Here is a 22,220-nt window from a genome sequence, read left to right on the forward strand (position 1 = left end):
GCTAGGGCCAAAAACCAAAACATGCCCCCCTCGAGGTCCCGATAACTGAGTTTGGGAACCTCCTGCATTAAAGAGAGAGTCAGACATGAAGTCAACAGCAATGTCAGGTTGACTTCCACAACAGCTAGAAGATCCTTTAACTTCTCTGTTGTTTTGCATCTCACTCATCTGTAACATCTGCAGTTCATCCTGCTCCTCGTCGTATCAGACGCACCACACACTCTGAGAACTACACACTGAGAACTACACACTGAGAACTACACACTGAGAACTACACACACTGAGAACTACACACTGAGAACTACACACACTGAGAACTACACACTGAGAACTACACACACTGAGACAAACACACTGAGACAAACACACTGAGAACTACACTCTGAGAACTACACACTGAGAACTACACACACTGAGAACTACACACACTGAGAACTACACACACTGAGAACTACACACTGAGAACTACACACTGAGAACTACACACACTGAGAACTACACACTGAGAACTACACACTGAGAACTACACACACTGAGAACTACACACACTGAGAACTACACACACGGAGACAAACACACTGAGAACTACACACTGAGAACTACACACACTGAGAACTACACATACTGAGACAAACACACTGAGAACTACACACTGAGAACTACACACACTGAGAACTACACACACTGAGAACTACACACTGAGAACTACACACACTGAGACAAACACAAACACTCTGAGAACTACACACTGAGAACTACACACACTGAGACAAACACAAACACTCTGAGAACTACACACTGAGATCTACACACTGAGAACTACACACTGAGAACTACACTCTGAGAACTACACACACTGAGACAAACACAAACACTCTGAGAACTACACACTGAGAACTACACACACTGAGAACTACACACTGAGAACTACACACACTGAGAACTACACACTGAGAACTACACACACTGAGAACTACACACACTGAGAACTACACACACTGAGAACTACACACACTGAGACAAACACACTGAGAACTACACACTGAGAACTACACACACTGAGACAAACACAAACACTCTGAGAACTACACACTGAGAACTACACACACTGAGAACTACACACTGAGAACTACACACACTGAGAACTACACACACTGAGAACTACACACTGAGAACTACACACACTGAGAACTACACACTGAGAACTACACACACTGAGAACTACACACACTGAGAACTACACACTGAGAACTACACACACTGAGAACTACACACTGAGAACTACACACACTGAGAACTACACACACTGAGAACTACACACTGAGAATTACACACACTGAGAACTACACACTGAGAACTACACACACTGAGAACTACACACACACTCAGACAAACAGACACACTGAGAACTACACACACTGAGACAAACAGACACACACCTTTGGTCCTGCCAGGCCGGGGTCTCCTCTCGGTCCGGCATCACCGGGGTCGCCACGGGTACCCTGTTACACAGATAGTGGTTACCATAGCAACATTATCATGCCATCCCCGTGGTTACTGTAAATTGCCACCATATCACCATAACATGATCATGTACACACACACACACACACACATACAGGAAGCCGAGAACATGAGGAAAGCATTGTGATCGGACTGGTGAAGGTATGATCTGTGACCTACGTTCTTCCCTGCCGCTCCTGAAGTGCCGGGGGGCCCGCGTGGCCCCGGGAGTCCGTTGTCTCCCTTGGTTCCTTTGTTTCCTACTTCACCTGGTAGTCCTCTCAGCCCCTCAGGTCCTGCCTCGCCCTGAAACACACGAGGACAACAGGTAGGGTGTGTGTGTGTCTGAGCGAGTGAAAGAAGTGTGTGTGTGTGTGTGTGCGTGTGTGTGCGTGTGAGAGCAAGTGTGTGTGTGTGAGCGATGTTGTGTCATACCTTGTCTCCTTTAACTCCGTCTGTTCCCTGATTCCCCTTTGACCCAAAGTCTCCTCTTCTCCCCTACAAAACACCACGACCCAACAACCATTAGACAAACACAACTGGACAAACAGTACACAACCGTTAGACTATGTCACAACGTACAGACAATATTGAGACACAGAGCTAGTTTCCCTAGAACACGTTGACTGTGCAGAGATTCAGAGGGTCTCACCAGTTCTCCCTTGTCTCCTGGGCCTCCAATAGTTCCCTAGAAGAGACACACAAATGATTATATGACGTACAGTATTCTACATTACTGGGCCAGTGAGAGTGTTATAGTGTGTGTGGAGTAGAGGTTCTTACTGGTGTTCCTTTGGCTCCAGGGAAGCCAGGCGAGCCGGGACTCCCTCTCTCACCCTGAGGAGGAGGAGGACAACAGGGTTATTTACCCTTTAACCTCTAACTCTGACCTCTGACCTTTCTATCAGGTCCCTGGTCTAACAACCAGAGAGGAGCAGTGAAGAGCAACAGAGGTCAGGGATGATGCATAGCTGTATGGAACACTGGGATGTAGGAAGTAACATCATATCGTGTGCAGTGACTTCCTGTTTACCTTAGGTCCAGCGTCTCCCACCGGGCCGAGGGGGCCTGCGCTTCCTGATCGACCGGGATCTCCCTGGAGACACAAACACAGTGATTGTAGAACTAGGGTCCAAGCAGCAAACGAGGCGTTGTAGTTTTATGATTACAGTTCTGTTTGATCTCAATCGCGTACCTTCTCTCCGTCTGTTCCAGGAAGTCCACCGTTGCCCGCGTCTCCCGAGTGACCATCAGGACCCTGTTGTCAGAGACACGCACACATATTTATAACACACACACACACACTGGGAAAATAGTGGTCAATGTACACTCATTTCAACCAGATTTCAACCACAAATCAACAACATGATTTCAAGGGTTGGTTTACTTGAAGTAGAATTCACGTTTGTTGAGAACTCAATTAAATATCAAGCCAATAGTGTTGCTATGTCACGGCTGATGCTGGAAGGAGACCAAAGTGCAGCGTGGTGGGCGTACATTTTCCTTTTTGTTTAAAATGTCGCCAACAAAACAACAAACGAACGAAACAACCGTGAAGCTTACAGGGCTATAGTGCCACAAACAAAGACAACTTCCCACACAGAAAGGAGGGAAAAGGGCTACCTAAGTATGGTTCCCAATCAGAGACAACGATAGACAGCTGTCCCTGATTGAGAACCATACCCGGCCAAAACATAGAAATAAAGAAACATAGAAAACAAAACATAGAATGCCCACCCCAAATCACACCCTGACCAAACCAAATAGAGACATAAAAAGGCTCTCTAAGGTCAGGGCGTGACATGCTAGTAATAGAACATATAATAGATGTGTTGATCTGTCAGGTTTCTCAGAACATATATAATAGATGTGTCACGCCTCCCCCTCCGTGGCGCTCGAAGGCTGTCCTGCATTACGCACTCCTGACACCATCATTACGCACACCTGCCTTCCCTTGTCACGCGCATCAGCGATATTGGACTCTCCTGGACTCTATCACCTGATTATTACCTCCTCTATATGTGTCAGTTCCCCAGCTCTGTTCCCCGCTGCTGCATTGATTGTCGCCTGTCTTTGTGTTTCCCAGTTCTGACACTGTTCCTGTCCTGTTGCCACGTCCGTTCCAAATTAAATTTAAACTCTCCGTACCTGCTTCTCTTCTGCAGCGTCGTACCTTACAAGATGTTATGTTCTGTCAGGTTTCTCAGAACATACCCTGTCTCCTGGATCTCGTCAGGTTTCTCTGAACATACCCTGTCTCCTGGATCTCGTGAGGTTTCTCAGAACGTACCCTGTCTCCTGGATCTAGTCAGGTTTCTCAGAACATACCCTGTCTCCTGGATCTCGTCAGGTTTCTCAGAACGTACCCTGTCTCCTGGATCTCGTCAGGTTTCTCAGAACGTACCCTGTCTCCTGGATCTCATCAGGTTTCTCAGAATATACCCTGTCTCCTGGATCTCGTCAGGTTTCTCAGAACGTACCCCGTCTCCTGGATCTCATCAGGTTTCTCAGAATATACCCTGTCTCCTGGATCTCGTCATGTTTCTCAGAATATACCCTGTCTCCTGGATCTCGTCAGGTTTCTCAGAACGTACCCTGTCTCCTGGATCTCATCAGGTTTCTCAGAATATACCCTGTCTCCTGGATCTCGTCAGGTTTCCCAGAACATACCCTGTCTCCTGGATCTCATCAGGTTTCTCAGAATATACCCTGTCTCCTGGATCTCGTCAGGTTTCTCAGAATATACCCTGTCTCCTGGATCTCGTCAGGTTTCTCAGAACGTACCCTGTCTCCTGGATCTCGTCATGTTTCTTAGAACGTACCCTGTCTCCTGGATCTCGTCAGGTTTCTCAGAACGTACCCTGTCTCCTGGATCTCGTCAGGTTTCTCAGAACATACCCTGTCTCCTGGATCTCGTCAGGTTTCTCTGAACATACCCTGTCTCCTGGATCTCGTCATGTTTCTCAGAACGTACCCTGTCTCCTGGATCTCGTCAGGTTTCTCAGAACATACCCTGTCTCCTGGATCTCATCAGGTTTCTCTGAACATACCCTGTCTCCTGGATCTCGTCAGGTTTCTCTGAACATACCCTGTCTCCTGGATCTCGTCAGGTTTCTCAGAACATACCCTGTCTCCTGGATCTCGTCAGGTTTCTCAGAACGTACCCTGTCTCCTGGATCTCATCAGGTTTCTCTGAACGTACCCTGTCTCCTGGATCTCGTCAGGTTTCTCAGAACATACCCTGTCTCCTGGATCTCATCAGCTTTCTCTGAACATACCCTGTCTCCTGGATCTCGTCAGGTTTCTCAGAACATACCCTGTCTCCTGGATCTCGTCAGGTTTCTCTGAACGTACCCTGTCTCCTGGATCTCGTCAGGTTTCTCAGAACGTACCCTGTCTCCTGGATCTCGTCAGGTTTCTCAGAACGTACCCTGTCTCCTGGATTTCGTCATGTTTCTCAGAACATACCCTGTCTCCTGGATCTCGTCAGGTTTCTCAGAACATACCCTGTCTCCTGGATCTCGTCAGGTTTCTCAGAACATACCCTGTCTCCTGGATCTCGTCAGGTTTCTCAGAACATACCCTGTCTCCTGGATCTCGTCAGGTTTCTCAGAATATACCCTGTCTCCTGGATCTCGTCATGTTTCCCAGAACATACCCTGTCTCCTGGATCTCGTCATGTTTCCCAGAACATACCCTGTCTCCTGGATCTCGTCAGGTTTCTCAGAACATACCCTGTCTCCTGGATCTCGTCAGGTTTCTCAGAATGTACCCTGTCTCCTGGATCTCGTCAGGTTTCTCAGAACGTACCCTGTCTCCTGGATCTCGTCATGTTTCTCAGAACGTACCCTGTCTCCTGGATCTCGTCAGGTTTCTCTGAACGTACCCTGTCTCCTGGATCTCGTCAGGTTTCTCAGAACGTACCCTGTCTCCTGGATCTCGTCAGGTTTCTCTGAACATACCCTGTCTCCTGGATCTCGTCATGTTTCTCAGAACGTACCCTGTCTCCTGGATCTCGTCAGGTTTCTCAGAACATACCCTGTCTCCTGGATCTCATCAGGTTTCTCTGAATATACCCTGTCTCCTGGATCTCGTCAGGTTTCTCAGAACATACCCTGTCTCCTGGATCTCGTCAGGTTTCTCAGAACCTACCCTGTCTCCTGGATCTCGTCAGGTTTCTCAGAACGTACCCTGTCTCCTGGATCTCGTCATGTTTCTCAGAACGTACCCTGTCTCCTGGATCTCGTCATGTTTCTCAGAACGTACCCTGTCTCCTGGATCTCGTCAGGTTTCTCAGAACGTACCCTGTCTCCTGGATCTCATCAGGTTTCTCTGAACGTACCCTGTCTCCTGGATCTCGTCATGTTTCTCAGAACGTACCCTGTCTCCTGGATCTCGTCATGTTTCTCAGAACGTACCCTGTCTCCTGGATCTCGTCAGGTTTCTCAGAACGTACCCTGTGTCCTGGATCTCGTCAGGTTTCTCAGAACGTACCCTGTCTCCTGGATCTCGTCAGGTTTCTCAGAACGTACCCTGTCTCCTGGATCTCGTCAGGTTTCTCAGAACGTACCCTGTCTCCTGGATCTCGTCAGGTTTCTCAGAACGTACCCTGTCTCCTGGATCTCGTCAGGTTTCTCAGAACGTACCCTGTCTCCTGGATCTCGTCAGGTTTCTCAGAACATACCCTGTCTCCTGGATCTCGTCAGGTTTCTCAGAACGTACCCTGTTTCCTGGATCTCGCCAGGTTTCTCAGAACATACCCTGTCTCCTGGAGCTCGTCAGGTTTCTCAGAACATACCCTGTCTCCTGGATCTCGTCAGGTTTCTCTGAACATACCCTGTCTCCTGGATCTCGCCAGGTTTCTCAGAACATACCCTGTCTCCTGGAGCTCGTCAGGTTTCTCAGAACATACCCTGTCTCCTGGATCTCATCAGGTTTCTCTGAACATACCCTGTCTCCTGGATCTCGCCAGGTTTCTCAGAACATACCCTGTCTCCTGGATCTCGTCAGGTTTCTCAGAACATACCCTGTCTCCTGGATCTCGTCAGGTTCTCAGAACATACCCTGTCTCCTGAATCTAGTCAGGTTTCTCAGAACATACCCTGTCTCCTGGATCTCGTCAGGTTTCTCTGAACGTACCCTGTCTCCTGGATCTCATCAGGTTTCTCAGAACGTACCCTGTCTCCTGGATCTCGTCAGGTTTCTCTGAACGTACCCTGTCTCCTGGATCTCGTCAGGTTTCTCTGAACGTACCCTGTCTCCTGGATCTCGTCAGGTTTCTCAGAACGTACCCTGTCTCCTGGATCTCGCCAGGTTTCTCTGAACGTACCCTGTCTCCTGGATCTAGTCAGGTTTTTCTGAACGTACCCTGTCTCCTGGATCTCGTCAGGTTTCTCTGAACGTACCCTGTCTCCTGGATCTCGTCAGGTTTCTCAGAACGTACCCAGTCTCCTGGATCTCGCCAGGTTTCTCTGAACGTACCCTGTCTCCTGGATCTCGTCAGGTTTCTCAGAACGTACCCTGTCTCCTGGATCTCGTCAGGTTTCTCAGAACGTACCCTGTCTCCTGGATCTCGTCAGGTTTCTCAGAACCTACCCTGTCTCCTGGATCTCGTCAGGTTTCTCAGAACGTACCCTGTCTCCTGGATCTCGTCAGGTTTCTCAGAACGTACCCTGTCTCCTGGATCTCGTCAGGTTTCTCAGAACATACCCTGTCTCCTGGATCTCGTCAGGTTTCTCAGAACGTACCCTGTCTCCTGGATCTCATCAGGTTTCTCAGAACATACCCTGTCTCCTGGATCTCGTCAGGTTTCTCAGAACGTACCCTGTCTCCTGGATCTCGTCAGGTTTCTCAGAACATACCCTGTCTCCTGGATCTATCCAGGTTTCTCAAAACGTACCCTGTCTCCTGGATCTCGCCAGGTTTCTCAGAACATACCCTGTCTCCTGGATCTCGCCAGGTTTCTCAGAACATACCCTGTCTCCTGGATCTCGTCAGGTTTCTCAGAACATACCCTGTCTCCTGGATCTCGTCAGGTTTCTCAGAACATACCCTGTCTCCTGGATCTCGTCAGGTTTCTCAGAACATACCCTGTCTCCTGGATCTAGTCAGGTTTCTCAGAACATACCCTGTCTCCTGGATCTCGTCAGGTTTCTCAGAACGTACCCTGTCTCCTGGATCTAGTCAGGTTTCTCAGAACGTACCCTGTCTCCTGGATCTCGTCAGGTTTCTCAGAACGTACCCTGTCTCCTGGATCTCGTCAGGTTTCTCAGAACGTACCCTGTCTCCTGGATCTCATCAGGTTTCTCAGAACGTACCCTGTCTCCTGGATCTCCTTTGCAGCCGGGAGCGCCGATGCGTCCGATCTTCCCCTTTTGTCCGTCTGTCCCGTTGCGTCCTGCGAGGCCGGCCACACCCTTCTTCCCCTCAGCTCCGATCTCTCCCTTTAAAAACACACACTCAGCAATAATACAGAATCTACCTTGAGTCCCACGCTGCCCAGATCTGATAATCAATGATTAATACCTAATGAAATATTGATCTCACCTTTTCCCCCTCCAGACCAATTTCACCCTACAAGAACAGAACAGAAATTAGAACAGAACACAGAACAACAGAACAACAGAACAACAGAACACAGAACAACAGAACACAGAACAACAGAACACAGAACAACAGAACAGCAGAACAACAGCCATTAGGGAAACAACACACATTATTACTGGTATTACTCGTCACTACATATAAATACATTATCACTAGTATTACTAGTCACTATATATAAATACATTATCACTAGTATTACTAGTCACTATATATAAATACATTATCACTAGTATTACTAGTCACTATATATAAATACATTATCACTAGTATTACTAGTCACTACATATAAATACATTATCACTAGTATTACTAGTCACTATATATAAATACATTATCACTAGTATTACTAGTCACTACATATAAATACATTATCACTAGTATTACTAGTCACTATATATAAATACATTATTACTGGTATTACTCGTCACTACATATAAATACATTATCACTAGTATTACTAGTCACTATATATAAATACATTATTACTGGTATTACTAGTCACTACATATAAATACATTATCACTAGTATTACTAGTCACTATATATAAAGACATTATCACTCGTATTACTAGTCACTATATGTAAATACATTATCCCTAGTATTACTAATCACTACATATAAATACATTATCACTAGTATTACTAGTCAATATATAAAGACATTATTACTGGTCACTATATATAAAGACAATATTACTAGTCACTATATATAAAGACATTATTACTAGCATTACTAGTCACTATATATAAAGACAATATTACTAGTCACTATATATAAAGACATTATTACTAGCATTACTAGTCACTATATATAAAGACAATATTACTAGTCACTATATATAAATACATTATTACTGGTATTACTAGTCACTATATATAAAGACATTATTACTAGTATTACTAGTCACTATATATAAAGACATTATTACTAGTATTACTAGTCACTATATATAAAGACATTATTACTAGTATTACTAGTACATTTGCATAATTACATAATTACTGGTATTACTAGTCACTATATATAAAGACAATATTACTAGTCACTATATATAAATACATTATCACTAGTATTACTAGTCACTATATATAAATACATTATTACTGGTATTACTAGTCACTACATATAAAGACAGTATTACTAGTCACTATATATAAAGACATTATCACTAGTATTACTAGTCACTATAAATATACATTATCACTAGTATTACTAGTCACTATATATATACATTATCACTAGTATTACTAGTTACATTTGCATAATTACATAATTACTGGTATTACTAGTCACTATATATATACATTATCACTAGTATTACTAGTCACTATATATATACATTATCACTAGTATTACTAGTCACTATATATATACATTATCACTAGTATTACTAGGTACATTTGCATAATTACATAATTACTGGTCGTGTGTGTGAATGGGAGGAGCCTGTAGACTTGCCTTGACTCCTGGTTGACCAATGGGACCCTCGATGCCGGGGTCGCCCTGTCTTCCTCTCTCTCCTTTAAGACCGGAGTTGCCATTGTCTCCTTTGATTCCCTGTAACACACAAGATATTAGTGGCCTGCTACCTTTCTGGAACATGTAAACAGATCCAAACAGATCCAAACAGATCCAAACAGATCCAAACAGATCCAAACAGATCCAAATGGTGGCATATCAGGCCTAGGGAGGTTATTTTGGCATTAACATACATTCGAAACAAGATGGCGGTTATTCAAATTAGCCTACATCACTGCAGTTTACAGCCCTAAACAATAGCGTAGTCACTTGATAGCAATAATAAATCCCCATTGAACTGTGTTGTAGCCTAGGCAGAATAATGTTCTTGTCTAAAAATATAAATGTTGGCCGAATCAATTGTGGAGCTCTGTGTGCCCAGTGACTGCAGAGCTCAGCCTGGAGAAACGCACAGATCTGCCATTTCATAATCTGTTAAAAGAAAATATTGCACTTTGACAGGTAGGCTTACATATGTATAGCCCTAATATCAAGCTAATGAATGGCCAAATATCTATCTAATATTTAGCTTCTTATTTCGGCTACACATTTCTAGCCTCTCTCTACCAGCTGTTACCGTGAGCAATAGGCTATAGCTATCCAAGCCTCTCCGCAATAGGCTATATGCTACCCAAGCCTCTTCGGTATAGGCTATATGCTACCCAAGCCTCTCCGCAATAGGCTATAGCTATCCAAGCCTCTCCGCAATAGGCTATATGCTACCCAAGCCTCTCCGCAATAGGCTATATGCTACCCAAGCCTCTCCGCAATAGGCTATATGCTACCCAAGCCTCTCCGCAATAGGCTATATGCTACCCAAGCCTCTCCGCAATAGGCTATATGCTACCCAAGCCTCTCCGCAATAGGCTATATGCTACCCAAGCCTCTCCGCAATAGGCTATATGCTACCCAAGCCTCTCCGCAATAGGCTATATGCTACCCAAGCCTCTCCGCAATAGGCTATATGCTACCCAAGCCTCTCCGCAATAGGCTATATGCTACCCAAGCCTCTCCGCAATAGGCTATATGCTACCCAAGCCTCTCCGCAATAGGCTATATGCTACCCAAGCCTCTCCGCAATAGGCTATAGCTACCCAAGCCTCTCCGCAATAGGCTATATGCTACCCAAGCCTCTCCGCAATAGGCTATATGCTACCCAAGCCTCTTCGGTATAGGCTATATGCTACCCAAGCCTCTACGCAATAGGCTATATGCTACCCAAGCCTCTCCGCAATAGGCTATATGCTACCCAAGCCTCTTCGGTATAGGCTATATGCTACCCAAGCCTCTTCGGTATAGGCTATATGCTACCCAAGCCTCTCCGCAATAGGCTATATGCTACCCAAGCCTCTCCGCAATAGGCTATATGCTACCCAAGCCTCTCCGCAATAGGCTATAGCTACCCAAGCCTCTCCGCAATAGGCTATATGCTACCCAAGCCTCTTCGGTATAGGCTATATGCTACCCAAGCCTCTACGCAATAGGCTATATGCTACCCAAGCCTCTCCGCAATAGGCTATATGCTACCCAAGCCTCTTCGGTATAGGCTATATGCTACCCAAGCCTTTTGTCATGACATTTTTGTACTTTACTGGCATGAAAAAGGTTGGATGGAGACCTGGTTTATCACAGTGTTCATTTTGTCACTCTTTTTTGATTTAGTCTAGTCTTAGTGATTTTGACAAAAATATAATTAAGTTACATTTCATTTGAATAATGATTTAGTGTAGTTATTATCAAAATGACCAAAACAGTGGGCCATTTCAGTCAACTACATGCCCTTTAATTTTAGTCACATCACATTTGTATTACCTCATTAAAACCTGTAGTACACACAAATCACTGACTTCCATGTGCACAAACATACATAGCCTTGTCCTGCCAACATATTTTTTCTGCATTACATCCTATTCTCTATGACAAACATATATAATTCATATAAAACAATTATCTGACCATGTAAATTTCTAATTCAGCCTACACAGATATTACACGTTACTTAACACAGAGAGAGAGAGAGAGAGCGAGAGAGAGAGAGCGAGAGAGAGAGAGCAGAGTTAACATGTTTCCCATGCCAATAAAGCCCTTTAATTGAATTGAGAGAGAGATTTGCACATAGTTACAAAACTGTATTTAACGGGAGAAACCAGAGAGAACAACAAGCTCTGTCTGTCTGTCTGTCTGTCTGTCTGTCTGTCTGTCTGTCTGTCTGTCTGTCTGTCTGTCTGTCTGTCTGTCTGTCTGTCTGTCTGTCTGTCTGTCTGTCTGTCTGTCTGTCTGTCTGTCTGTCTGTCTGTCTGTCTGTCTGTCTGTCTGTCTGTCTGTCTGTCTGTCTGTCTGTCTGTCTGTCTGTCTGTCTGTCTGTCTGTCTGTCTGTCTGTCTGTCTGTCTGTCTGTCTGTCTGTCTGTCTGTCTGTCTGTCTGTCTGTCTGTCTGTCTGTCTGTCTGTCTGTCTGTCTGTCTGTCTGTGTGTGTGTGTGTGTGTGTGTGTGTGTGTGTGTGTGTGTGTGTGTGTGTGTGTGTGTGTGTGTGTGTGTGTGTGTCTGTGTGTACCTTCTGTCCTCTGTGTCCTTTGGGACCAGGAGGTCCTTCTGTCTCCAGACACTTCACCTTGTAGCACTAACATGGGAGAAACAGAGACATCTAGTATCAATCAATCAGACAGGGAGAAACAGAGACATCTAGTATTAATCAATCAATCAATAAATAATCAAACCTCTAATGTATACATATATATATACACTACATGACCAAAAGTATGTGGACACCTGCTCATCAAACATCTCATTCCAAAATCATGGGTATTAATATGGAGTTGGTCCCCCTTTGCTGCTATAACAGCCTCCACTCTTCTGGGAAGGCTTTCCACTAGATGTTGGAACATTGCTGCTATAACAGCCTCCACTCTTCTGGGAAGGCTTTCCACTAGATGTTGGAACATTGCTGCTATAACAGCCTCCACTCTTCTGGGAAGGCTTTCCACTAGATGTTGGAACATTGCTGCTGTAACAGCCTCCACTCTTCTGGGAAGGCTTTCCACTAGATGTTGGAACATTGCTGCTATAACAGCTTCCACTCTTCTGGGAAGGCTTTCCACTAGATGTTGGAACATTGCTGCTATAACAGCCTCCACTCTTCTGGGAAGGCTTTCCACTAGATGTTGGAACATTGCTGCTATAACAGCCTCCACTCTTCTGGGAAGGCTTTCCACTAGATGTTGGAACATTGCTGCTATAACAGCCTCCACTCTTCTGGGAAGGCTTTCCACTAGATGTTGGAACATTGCTGCAGGGACTTGCTTCCATTCAGCCACTAGAACACTAGTGAGGTCGGGCACTGATGTTGGGCGATTAGGCCTGGCTCGCAGTCGGCGTTCCAATTCATACCAAAGGTGTTCGATAGGGTTCAGGTCAGGGCTCTGTGCAGGCCAGTCAAGTTCTTCCACACCGATCTCGACAAACCATTTCTTGTATGGACCTGGCTTTGTGCACGGGGGCATTTTCATGCTGAAACAGGAAAGGGCCTTCCCCAAACTGTTGCCACAAATTTGGAAGCACAGAATCGTCTAGAATGTCATTGTATGTTGTAGCGTTAAGATGTTCCTTCACTGGAACTAAGGGGCCATGAAAACAGCCCCAGACCATTATTCCTCCTCCACCAAACTTTACAGTCAGCACTATACTAAACAAAGTTGGCACTATGCATTGGAACAGGTAACGTTCTCCTGGCATCCACCAAACCCAGATTAGTCCGACCCAGATTAGTCCGACTGCCAGATGGTGAAGACTGACTCATCCCTCCAGAGAACGCATTTCCACTGCTCCAGAGTCCAATGGCGACGAGCTTTACACCACTCCAGCCAATGCTTGGCGTTGGGCATGATGATCTGGGGCTTGTGTGCGGCTGCTCGGCCCGCTGACGTTGCTTCCAGAGGCAGTTTGGACCTCGGTAGTGAGTGTTGCAACCGAGGACAGACAGTTTTTTACGCGCTTCAGCACTCGGTTGTCCCGTTCTGTGAGCTTGTGTGGCCTACCACTTTGCGGCTGAGCCAATATTGCTCCTAGACGTTTCCACTTCACAATAACAGCGCTTACAATTGACCAGGGAAGCTCTAGCAGGGCAGAAATCTGACAACCTGACTTGTTGAAAAAGTGGTATCCTATGACGGTGCCACGTTGAAAGTCACTGAGCTCTTCAGTATGGGCCATTCTACTGCCAATGTTTGTCTATGGAGATTGCATGGCGGTGTGCTTGATTTTATACGCCTGTCAGCAACGGGTGTGGCTGAAAAAGCCGAATCCACTAATTTGAATTGGTGTCCGCATACTTTGGATATATTGTGTGTATATATAGTGGTATGTCATCAGGTGTATTATAACAGTAGGATGCTTCTATGCTGATTGTATGGTAAACAGGTGTATTGTTGTCCTCAGTCTCACCTCCTGATAGGCCAGATGGGTCTGGAAAAAGACAAAATGAACAGTTTAAATATAAAACTATAGTACGTAATCATCACAGTGTGTGTGTGTGTGTGTGTGTGTGTTAGTGTGTGTGTGTGTGTGTGTCTGTGTGTTACTGTGTTAGTGTGTGTGTGTGTGTGTGTGTGTTAGTGTGTTACTGTGTGAGTGTTAGTGTGTGAGTGTGTGGGTGTGTGTTAGTGTGTGTGTGTGTGAGTGTTAGTGTGTGTGTGTGTATTACTGTGTTAGTGTGTGGGTGTGTGTTTGTGTGTGTGTTAGTGTGTGTGTGTGTGTGTGTGTGTGTGTGTGTGAGTGTTAGTGTGTCTGTGTGTGTGTATTACTGTGTTAGTGTGTGGGTGTGTGTTTGTGTGTGTGTTAGTGTGTGTGTGTGTGTGTTAGTGTGTTAGCATGTGGGTGTGTGTGTGTTACTGTGTTAGCATGTGGGTGTGTGTTTGTGTGTGTGTTAGTGTGTGTGTTACTGTGTTAGCGTGTGGGTGTGTGTTTGTGTGTGTGTTAGTGTTTGTGTGTGTGTGTGTTAGTGTGTGTGTGTTAGTGTGTGTGTGTGTGTGTGTTAGTGTGTGTGTTACTGTGTGGGTGTGTGTTTGTGTGTGTGTTTGTGTGTGTGTTTGTTTGTGTGTGTGTTAGTGTGTGTGTTAGTGTGTGTGTGTGTGTGTGTGTTACTATGGTCTTGATGATGCGGTCTATAGTGTCCAGCTGTATAAAAGTGTGTTAGTGTGTGTGTTACCATGGTCTTGATGATGCGGTCTATAGTGTCCAGCTGTATAACAGTATGTTAGTGTGTGTGTTACCATGGTCTTGATGATGCGGTCTATAGTGTCCAGCTGTATAACAGTATGTTAGTGTGTGTGTTACCATGGTCTTGATGATGCGGTCTATAGTGTCCAGCTGTATAACAGTATGTTAGTGTGTGTGTTACCATGGTCTTGATGATGCGGTCTATAGTGTCCAGCTGTATAACAGTATGTTAGTGTGTGTGTTACCATGGTCTTGATGATGCGGTCTATAGTGTCCAGCTGTATAACAGTATGTTAGTGTGTGTGTTACCATGGTCTTGATGATGCGGTCTATAGTGTCCAGCTGTATAACAGTATGTTAGTGTGTGTGTGTGTGTGTGTGTGTTACTATGGTCTTGATGATGCGGTCTATAGTGTCCAGCTGTATAACAGTATGTTAGTGTGTGTGTTACTATGGTCTTGATGATGCGGTCTATAGTGTCCAGCTGTATAACAGTGTGTTAGTGTGTGTGTTACTATGGTCTTGATGATGCGGTCTATAGTGTCCAGCTGTATAACAGTATGTTAGTGTGTGTGTTACCATGGTCTTGATGATGCGGTCTATAGTGTCCAGCTGTATAACAGTATGTTAGTGTGTGTGTGTGTGTGTGTGTGTGTTACCATGGTCTTGATGATGCGGTCTATAGTGTCCAGCTGTATAACAGTATGTTAGTGTGTGTGTTACTATGGTCTTGATGATGCGGTCTATAGTGTCCAGCTGTATAACAGTGTGTTAGTGTGTGTGTTACCATGGTCTTGATGATGCGGTCTATAGTGTCCAGCTGTATAACAGTGTGTTAGTGTGTGTGTTACCATGGTCTTGATGATGCGGTCTATAGTGTCCAGCTGTATAACAGTATGTTAGTGTGTGTGTTAGTATGTGTGTGTGTGTGTGTGTGTGTGTGTGTGTTTGTGTGTGTGTTAGTGTGTGTGTTAGTGTGTGTGTGTGTGTGTGTGTGTGTGTGTTTGTGTGTGTGTTTGTGTGTGTGTTAGTGTGTGTGTTAGTGTGTGTGTGTGTGTGTGTTAGTGTGTGTGTTAGTGTGTGTGTGTGTGTGTGTTTGTGTGTGTGTTAGTGTGTGTGTTAGTGTGTGTGTGTGTGTGTGTGTGTTACCATGGTCTTGATGATGCGGTCTATAGTGTCCAGCTGTATAACAGTGTGTTAGTGTGTGTGTTACCATGGTCTTGATGATACGGTCTATAGTGTCCAGCTGTATAACAGTATGTTAGTGTGTGTGTTACCATGGTCTTGATGATGCGGTCTATAGTGTCCAGCTGTATAACAGTATGTTAGTGTGTGTGTTACCATGGTCTTGATGATGCGGTCTATAGTGTCCAGCTGTATAACAGTATGTTAGTGTGTGTGTTACCATGGTCTTGATGATGCGGTCTATAGTGTCCAGCTGTATAACAGTATGTTAGTGTGTGTGTGTGTGTTACCATGGTCTTGATGATGCGGTCTATAGTGTCCAGCTGTATAACAGTATGTTAGTGTGTGTGTTACCATGGTCTTGATGATGCGGTCTATAGTGTCCAGCTGTATAACAATATGTTAGTGTGTGTGTTACTATGGTCTTGATGATGCGGTCTATAGTGTCCAGCTGTATAACAGTATGTTAGTGTGTGTGTTACCATGGTCTTGATGATGCGGTCTATAGTGTCCAGCTGTATAACAGTATGTTAGTGTGTGTGTTACCATGGTCTTGATGATGCGGTCTATAGTGTCCAGCTGTATAACAGTATGTTAGTGTGTGTGTGTGTGTGTGTGTGTTACCATGGTCTTGATGATGCGGTCTATAGTGTCCAGCTGTATAACAGTATGTTAGTGTGTGTGCTACCATGGTCTTGATGATGCGGTCTATAGTGTCCAGCTGTATAACAGTATGTTAGTGTGTGTGTTACCATGGTCTTGATGATGCGGTCTATAGTGTCCAGCTGTATAACAGTATGTTAGTGTGTGTGTTACCATGGTCTTGATGATGCGGTCTATAGTGTCCAGCTGTATAACAGTATGTTAGTGTGTGTGTGTGTGTGTGTGTGTTACCATGGTCTTGATGATGCGGTCTATAGTGTCCAGCTGTATAGCAGGCTTGTTGCCACTGAGGTCGACAGCCAGGAAGTCTTTTCTGTAGACGTTGGCCGGAGAGTTAGCGATCTCCCTCAGACCCGTCTCGTCCACGTTCTTCGTTGCCGCGACCACAAACATTCTGATGCCCTCGTCGCGCGCTCTCTCCGCCGTCACCTTCACTCCGCCGCAGGGGTTTCCTGTCACGTGACCGTCGGTGATGACGACAGCGAATCGCAGTGCCCTGGGGCCCGAAGGCGAGCGTGTAATTTCCTGTGTCATGTTGGCGAGGGCGCAGTCGATGTAGGTTCCCTTACCTAGATACCGGATACCCCTGACCCCCTGAAACAACAACAGTTACTGTATACCCCCTGAAACAACAACAGTTACTGTATACCCCCTGAAACAACAACAGTTAATGTATACCCCCTGAAACAACAACAGTTACTGTATACCCCCTGAAACAACAACAGTTACTGTATACCCCCTGAAACAACAACAGTTACTGTATACCCCCTGAAACAACAACAGTTACTGTATACCCCCTGAAACAACAACAGTTACTGTATACCCCCTGAAACAACAACAGTTACTGTATACCCCCTGAAACAACAACAGTTACTGTATACCCCCTGAAACAACAACAGTTACTGTATACCCCTGAAACAACAACAGTTACTGTATACCCCCTGAAACAACAACAGTTACTGTATACCCCCTGAAACAACAACAGTTACTGTATACCCCCTGAAACAACAACAGTTACTGTATACCCCTGAAACAACAACAGCAGTTACTGTATACCCCTGAAACATCAACAGTTACTGTATACCCCTGAAACAACAACAGTTACTGTATACCCCCTGAAACAACAACAGTTACTGTATACCCCCTGAAACAACAACAGTTACTGTATACCCCCTGAAACAACAACAGTTACTGTATACCCCCTGAAACAACAACAGTTACTGTATACCCCCTGAAACAACAACAGTTACTGTATACCCCCTGAAACAACAACAGTTACTGTATACCCCCTGAAACAACAACAGTTACTGTATACCCCCTGAAACAACAACAGTTACTGTATACCCCCTGAAACAACAACAGTTACTGTATACCCCCTGAAACAACAACAGTTACTGTATACCCCCTGAAACAACAACAGTTACTGTATACCCCCTGAAACAACAACAGTTACTGTATACCCCCTGAAACAACAACAGTTACTGTATACCCCCTGAAACAACAACAGTTACTGTATACCCCCTGAAACAACAACAGTTACTGTATACCCCCTGAAACAACAACAGTTACTGTATACCCCCTGAAACAACAACAGTTACTGTATACCCCCTGAAACAACAACAGTTACTGTATACCCCCTGAATTCCTACATTTAATGAAAACCAATACGATGTAAAGCATAATAGCAATCAATCTATGTTGACTGCTAATGTGTGTGTGTGTGTGTGTGTGTGTGTGTGTGTGTGTGTGTGTGTGTGTGTGTGTGTGTGTGTGTGTGAGTTGGACTCACCTGGATGAAGGCGTCCTTGGCCTGTATGCGGCTGAAGATCTGTTGTGTCTGGGAGAAGTGCAGTCCTCCTAACTGCCATCTGATCTGAACCAGACCTTTATAGTCAGCATCCTCCAGACGCTCTGCAAAGCGCTCTGTAAACATCTGCACACACATCAAGGAGGAGGAAGGGGTTAGAAATATATCCATCTATCACACACATCGAGGAGGAGGAAGGGGTTAGAAATATATCCATCCATCAAGGAGGAGGAAGGGGTTAGAAATATAAATATATAATATAGTAGTAGGAACCTTAATGCTCTCCACCAGTGATCCAGGGGGAACATTATAATATAGTAGTAGGAACCTTAATGCTCTCCACCAGTGATCCAGGGGGAACATTATAATATAGTAGTAGGAACCTTAATGCTCTCCACCAGTGATCCAGGGGGAGGGGGAACATTATAATATAGTAGTAGGAACCTTAATGCTCTCCACCAGTGATCCAGGGGGAACATTATAATATAGTAGTAGGAACCTTAATGCTCTCCACCAGTGATCCAGGGGGAACATTATAATATAGTAGTAGGAACCTTAATGCTCTCCACCAGTGATCCAGGGGAAGGGGGAACATTATAATATAGTAGTAGGAACCTTAATGCTCTCCACCAGTGATCCAGGGGGAACATTATAATATAGTAGTAGGAACCTTAATGCTCTCCACCAGTGATCCAGGGGGAGGGGGAACATTATAATATAGTAGTAGGAACCTTAATGCTCTCCACCAGTGATCCAGGGGGAACATTATAATATAGTAGTAGGAACCTTAATGCTCTCCACCAGTGATCCAGGGGGAGGGGGAACATTATAATATAGTAGTAGGAACCTTAATGCTCTCCACCAGTGATCCAGGGGGAACATTATAATATAGTAGTAGGAACCTTAATGCTCTCCACCAGTGATCCAGGGGGAACATTATAATATAGTAGTAGGAACCTTAATGCTCTCCACCAGTGATCCAGGGGGAGGGGGAACATTATAATATAGTAGTAGGAACCTTAATGCTCTCCACCAGTGATCCAGGGGGAACATTATAATATAGTAGTAGGAACCTTAATGCTCTCCACCAGTGATCCAGGGGAACATTATAATATAGTAGTAGGAACCTTAATGCTCTCCACCAGTGATCCAGGGGGAACATTATAATATAGTAGTAGGAACCTTAATGCTCTCCACCAGTGATCCAGGGGGAACATTATAATATAGTAGTAGGAACCTTAATGCTCTCCACCAGTGATCCAGGGGGAACATTATAATATAGTAGTAGGAACCTTAATGCTCTCCACCAGTGATCCAGGGGGAACATTATAATATAGTAGTAGGAACCTTAATGCTCTCCACCAGTGATCCAGGGGGAACATTATAATATAGTAGTAGGAACCTTAATGCTCTCCACCAGTGATCCAGGGGGAACATTATAATATAGTAGTAGGAACCTTAATGCTCTCCACCAGTGATCCAGGGGGAACATTATAATATAGTAGTAGGAACCTTAATGCTCTCCACCAGTGATCCAGGGGGAACATTATAATATAGTAGTAGGAACCTTAATGCTCTCCACTAGTGATCCAGGGGGAGGGGGAACATTATAATATAGTAGTAGGAACCTTAATGCTCTCCACCAGTGATCCAGGGGGAACATTATAATATAGTAGTAGGAACCTTAATGCTCTCCACCAGTGATCCAGGGGGAACATTATAATATAGTAGTAGGAACCTTATGCTCTCCACCAGTGATCCAGGGGGAACATTATAATATAGTAGTAGGAACCTTAATGCTCTCCACCAGTGATCCAGGGGGAACATTATAATATAGTAGTAGGAACCTTAATGCTCTCCACCAGTGATCCAGGGGGAGGGGTAACATTATAATATAGTAGTAGGAACCTTAATGCTCTCCACTAGTGATCCAGGGGGAGGGGGAACATTATAATATAGTAGTAGGAACCTTAATGCTCTCCACCAGTGATCCAGGGGGAACATTATAATATAGTAGTAGGAACCTTAATGCTCTCCACCAGTGATCCAGGGGGAACATTATAATATAGTAGTAGGAACCTTAATGCTCTCCACCAGTGATCCAGGGGGAACATTATAATATAGTAGTAGGAACCTTAATGCTCTCCACCAGTGATCCAGGGGGAACATTATAATATAGTAGTAGGAACCTTAATGCTCTCCACCAGTGATCCAGGGGGAACATTATAATATAGTAGTAGGAACCTTAATGCTCTCCACCAGTGATCCAGGGGGAACATTATAATATAGTAGTAGGAACCTTAATGCTCTCCACCAGTGGTCCAGGGGGAGGGGTAACATTATAATATAGTAGTAGGAACCTTAATGCTCTCCACCAGTGATCCAGGGGGAACATTACAATATAGTAGTAGGAACCTTAATGCTCTCCACCAGTGATCCAGGGGGAGGGGGAACATTATAATATAGTAGTAGGAACCTTAATGCTCTCCACCAGTGATCCAGGGGGAACATTATAATATAGTAGTAGGAACCTTAATGCTCTCCACCAGTGATCCAGGGGGAGGGGGAACATTATAATATAGTAGTAGGAACCTTAATGCTCTCCACCAGTGATCCAGGGGGAACATTATAATATAGTAGTAGGAACCTTAATGCTCTCCACCAGTGATCCAGGGGGAACATTATAATATAGTAGTAGGAACCTTAATGCTCTCCACCAGTGATCCAGGGGGAACATTATAATATAGTAGTAGGAACCTTAATGCTCTCCACCAGTGATCCAGGGGAAGGGGGAACATTATAATATAGTAGTAGGAACCTTAATGCTCTCCACCAGTGATCCAGGGGGAACATTATAATATAGTAGTAGGAACCTTAATGCTCTCCACCAGTGATCCAGGGGGAACATTATAATATAGTAGTAGGAACCTTAATGCTCTCCACCAGTGATCCAGGGGGAGGGGGAACATTATAATATAGTAGTAGGAACCTTAATGCTCTCCACCAGTGATCCAGGGGGAACATTATAATATAGTAGTAGGAACCTTAATGCTCTCCACCAGTGATCCAGGGGGAACATTATAATATAGTAGTAGGAACCTTAATGCTCTCCACCAGTGATCCAGGGGGAGGGGGAACATTATAATATAGTAGTAGGAACCTTAATGCTCTCCACCAGTGATCCAGGGGGAACATTATAATATAGTAGTAGGAACCTTAATGCTCTCCACCAGTGATCCAGGGGGAACATTATAATATAGTAGTAGGAACCTTAATGCTCTCCACCAGTGATCCAGGGGGAACATTATAATATAGTAGTAGGAACCTTAATGCTCTCCACCAGTGATCCAGGGGGAACATTATAATATAGTAGTAGGAACCTTAATGCTCTCCACCAGTGATCCAGGGGGAACATTATAATATAGTAGTAGGAACCTTAATGCTCTCCACCAGTGATCCAGGGGGAACATTATAATATAGTAGTAGGAACCTTAATGCTCTCCACCAGCGATCCAGGGGGAGGTTCTTGCAGGGCGATGGTCTCAGACGTGTCGATCGTAAAGTACACATCTATAGGACACTCATGTTTCTCTGCAGGACACACACACACACACACACACACACACACACACACACACACACACACACACACACACACACACACACACACACACACACACACACACACACACACACACACACACACACACACACACACACACAC

The 22,220-nt window shown here is 44.7% G+C and overlaps 1 protein-coding gene across 3 annotated transcripts in view; it reads right to left on the minus strand.

Moving 5' to 3' along the window:
• Nucleotides 1-22,220, minus strand: part of LOC129823587 (collagen alpha-2(VI) chain-like) — a 47,110-nt gene that overhangs the window by 18,018 nt on the left and 6,872 nt on the right. For 2 of the 3 annotated variants that reach the window (XM_055882437.1, XM_055882436.1), the window contains exons 3-17: nt 21,987-22,087; nt 18,479-18,622; nt 16,921-17,283; nt 14,068-14,088; nt 12,182-12,247; nt 9,569-9,667; nt 8,050-8,076; nt 7,821-7,946; nt 2,699-2,761; nt 2,537-2,599; nt 2,287-2,340; nt 2,156-2,191; nt 1,939-2,001; nt 1,684-1,809; nt 1,440-1,502 (exon numbers count right to left, since the gene is read on the minus strand). In XM_055882437.1, coding sequence (XP_055738412.1) covers nt 1,440-1,502; nt 1,684-1,809; nt 1,939-2,001; nt 2,156-2,191; nt 2,287-2,340; nt 2,537-2,599; nt 2,699-2,761; nt 7,821-7,946; nt 8,050-8,076; nt 9,569-9,667; nt 12,182-12,247; nt 14,068-14,088; nt 16,921-17,283; nt 18,479-18,622; nt 21,987-22,087 — 1,415 coding nt within the window. Of the gene's footprint in view, nt 1-1,439; nt 1,503-1,683; nt 1,810-1,938; nt 2,002-2,155; nt 2,192-2,286; nt 2,341-2,536; nt 2,600-2,698; nt 2,762-7,820; nt 7,947-8,049; nt 8,077-9,568; nt 9,668-12,181; nt 12,248-14,067; nt 14,089-16,920; nt 17,284-18,478; nt 18,623-18,879; nt 18,997-21,986; nt 22,088-22,220 lie in introns of those variants that run through there. The other variant, XM_055882438.1, reaches the window with a different exon arrangement.

The sequence above is a fragment of the Salvelinus fontinalis genome, chromosome 26, assembly GCF_029448725.1.
Source record: "Salvelinus fontinalis isolate EN_2023a chromosome 26, ASM2944872v1, whole genome shotgun sequence".
Classification (NCBI taxonomy): Eukaryota; Metazoa; Chordata; class Actinopteri; order Salmoniformes; family Salmonidae; genus Salvelinus; species Salvelinus fontinalis.